A 2,331-nucleotide genomic window follows, 5' to 3' on the forward strand; every position below is an offset into this window, starting at 1 on the left:
AGCCTGGAGAACATGATGGCCCAGCCCAGCCACTTGGCTACAGGGCTGTTCAATTTCTCTAACAATTCCACCCCCCAATCTGAAACCTCCTCTAGGCTAGCCACACTGGGTCTTTCTAAAGCAAGGGGTCAGTGGATGTAGACACCTCAAAGACTTTGGCAGTTAGGAACTGAAACCAGTCTCCCAAACCAACTGTTGCTTTCTCTATATAATGGATTCACCCTGAGTTAACTCACCCAAATCACTTTTACACCCATCAGTTGCAGCAAACTGTTTGGAAAAACTACCATGAGGATTCTTCTCCCTAGGAGCTTCTCTAAGCAACAACCCAGCTTTTTTCTGCTCTACAGAAGCGTTGCTCTGTGGAGCCACAACAAACTCCTTCTGAGTTTCACTTACACCCAGAATCATCCCTGGAACATGAAGAAGATTTTCACAGAACCCCCTTTCCGGCAATCTGCTACATTCCGTGGTTAAAGCCGGGTTGGAGGCCCTCTCTTTCCCTCGGCAGCTTTCCTCACTGGCAATATGCAGGTTACCACACACAAGCTTAGGAACACTTCCTTCCTGGGTTTCAGTTAAGTCCAGAACCACCTCTGGGAAAACTGAAATATCCATTCCAATAAAACTCTAATCTAGTACCTGGTTAATGGGGAGGTGGGAGCATTTTAGGGCAGGTGCAGGATCTCCCTCCTGTGCATTGGATGTGGGGAGAAGGGTGAGGTGAGTACAGGCAGAGGTTTCCCCCCATCAAACTCAAGGGTCAGGAGTCCCCGCCCCATGGGTTCTCTGGTGTTTCGCAAGAGACAACGAGTGAGCAAAGCGCTTCTCACACTGAGTGCAGGGATAGGGTCGCTCTCCCGTGTGGATTCTCAGGTGGGTGGTGAGGCCTGACAACTGGGTGAATCTTTTCCCGCACTCAGTGCAGCAATGGGGTCTCTCCCCAGTGTGGATCCTCTGGTGGCTAGTGAGATGATGTAGCCGGACAAAGCCTTTCCCACAGTCAGTGCAGCGATGCAGTTTCTCCCCCGTGTGGACTCTCTGGTGTCTAGTGAGATTTTCTAGACAACTGAATGTTTTCCCGCACTCGGCGCAGTGATGAGGGATCCCCCCACTGTGGATTCTCTGGTGTCTCCGGAGACTTTGAAGGAGACTGAAACTTTTCCCGCACTCAGCGCAGCGATGGGGTCGCTCCCCAGTGTGTATTGTCTGGTGTCTAATGAGATGTTCTTGCAGGTTGAATCTTTTCCCACACTCGTGGCACAGGAAGGGTCTCTCTCCACTGTGGATTCTCAGGTGTCTAGTAAGACTTGATGTAAGTTTGAAGCCTTTCCCACACTGGTTACAGCAATGGGGCCGCTTTTCTGAGTGGATTCTCTGGTGTCTGTTAAGGGTGGACGAATACATAAAGCACTTCCCGCACTCAGCGCAGGCATAGGGTCTCTCTCCTGAGTGGATTCTCTTGTGCATGGTAAGAGCTGATATTTGGAAGAATCTTTTTCCACACTCAGCACAGCAATAGGGTCTCTCTCCAGTGTGGATTCTCTGGTGGGCAATGAGATGGGATGCCCGGTTGAATATTTTCCCACACTCAGAACAGGGATGGGCTCTCTCCTTTCTGTGGATTTTCCCATGGGCTTTGAATGCCTTCTTTCTCCTGAAGCTCTCCCCACATTCGCTACAGTGATACAATTTATGTCTCCTATGAACCGTCCAGTGGTGACTTATCAAGTCTCTCTGCACCTTGAATGTTTCCCTGCACACACGGCAGGTATATAGGGTCTTTCTGGGCTCAGATTGTCCCTCTGCAGGCGGCTTTAGATGTGACCTGGATCTCCTCTGCTGGCTTTTTGGGGTTGCTGGCTCCTTCCTGGTCAGGTTCTTCCTCTGCCTTCGTGGCTTGCACGGTCTCTTCTGGTGCCTTCCTCGCTCAGATTTCTTGGAATGGTTCTTCCGTGATGTCCTTGGGAAAGGCCTGGGTGGCTCCAGGTTACCAGGCTCTTCCTCAGGCGTCTGCCCCTCAGCTCCGTTCAAGTTCCTCACCCCTGCTCGGTGGCAAAGAGAATCCAGATGTTATATCTTGTGCTGCTCACAAAGGGAGGCCACTAGTATTCCCAGCAGGGGGATGTGCCTGAGTCAGCCCCACGTCCCTCCCCTCAGAGCAGAGCTGGCCCTTGACACTTGAGTGCAAGAGGCCAAACTCCCTGGGGCCCCAGTGCTGGGGAAGGAGGAGAAGGTCAGTGTGGGAATAGGCCCTGATAATAGCCCCCCAAGTCAATGAACATGAGAACCAGCCCCCACGATTCTCTCCCTACTCTGAGGCCCATCTCA

At 51.7% G+C, this 2,331-nt stretch overlaps 1 protein-coding gene across 1 annotated transcript; it reads right to left on the minus strand.

Moving 5' to 3' along the window:
• Positions 1–756: 756 nt before the first annotated feature.
• LOC112122087 (zinc finger protein 154-like) lies at positions 757–1,470 on the minus strand. Its single transcript, XM_024220939.2, has one exon. The coding sequence runs from the start codon at positions 1,468–1,470 to the stop codon at positions 757–759; it is 714 nt and encodes a 237-aa protein (XP_024076707.2).
• Positions 1,471–2,331: the final 861 nt, after the last annotated feature.

The sequence above is a fragment of the Terrapene carolina genome, unplaced genomic scaffold (assembly GCF_002925995.2).
Source record: "Terrapene carolina triunguis isolate 2854851 unplaced genomic scaffold, T_m_triunguis-2.0 Scaffold20618, whole genome shotgun sequence".
In the NCBI taxonomy this organism is placed as follows: Eukaryota; Metazoa; Chordata; order Testudines; family Emydidae; genus Terrapene; species Terrapene triunguis.

Excerpts from the sequence above, each read along its gene's own strand:
- LOC112122087 (XM_024220939.2), bottom strand. The coding sequence starts at position 1,470 with ATGCACAAGAGAATCCACTCAGGAGAGAGACCCTATGCCTGCGCTGAG.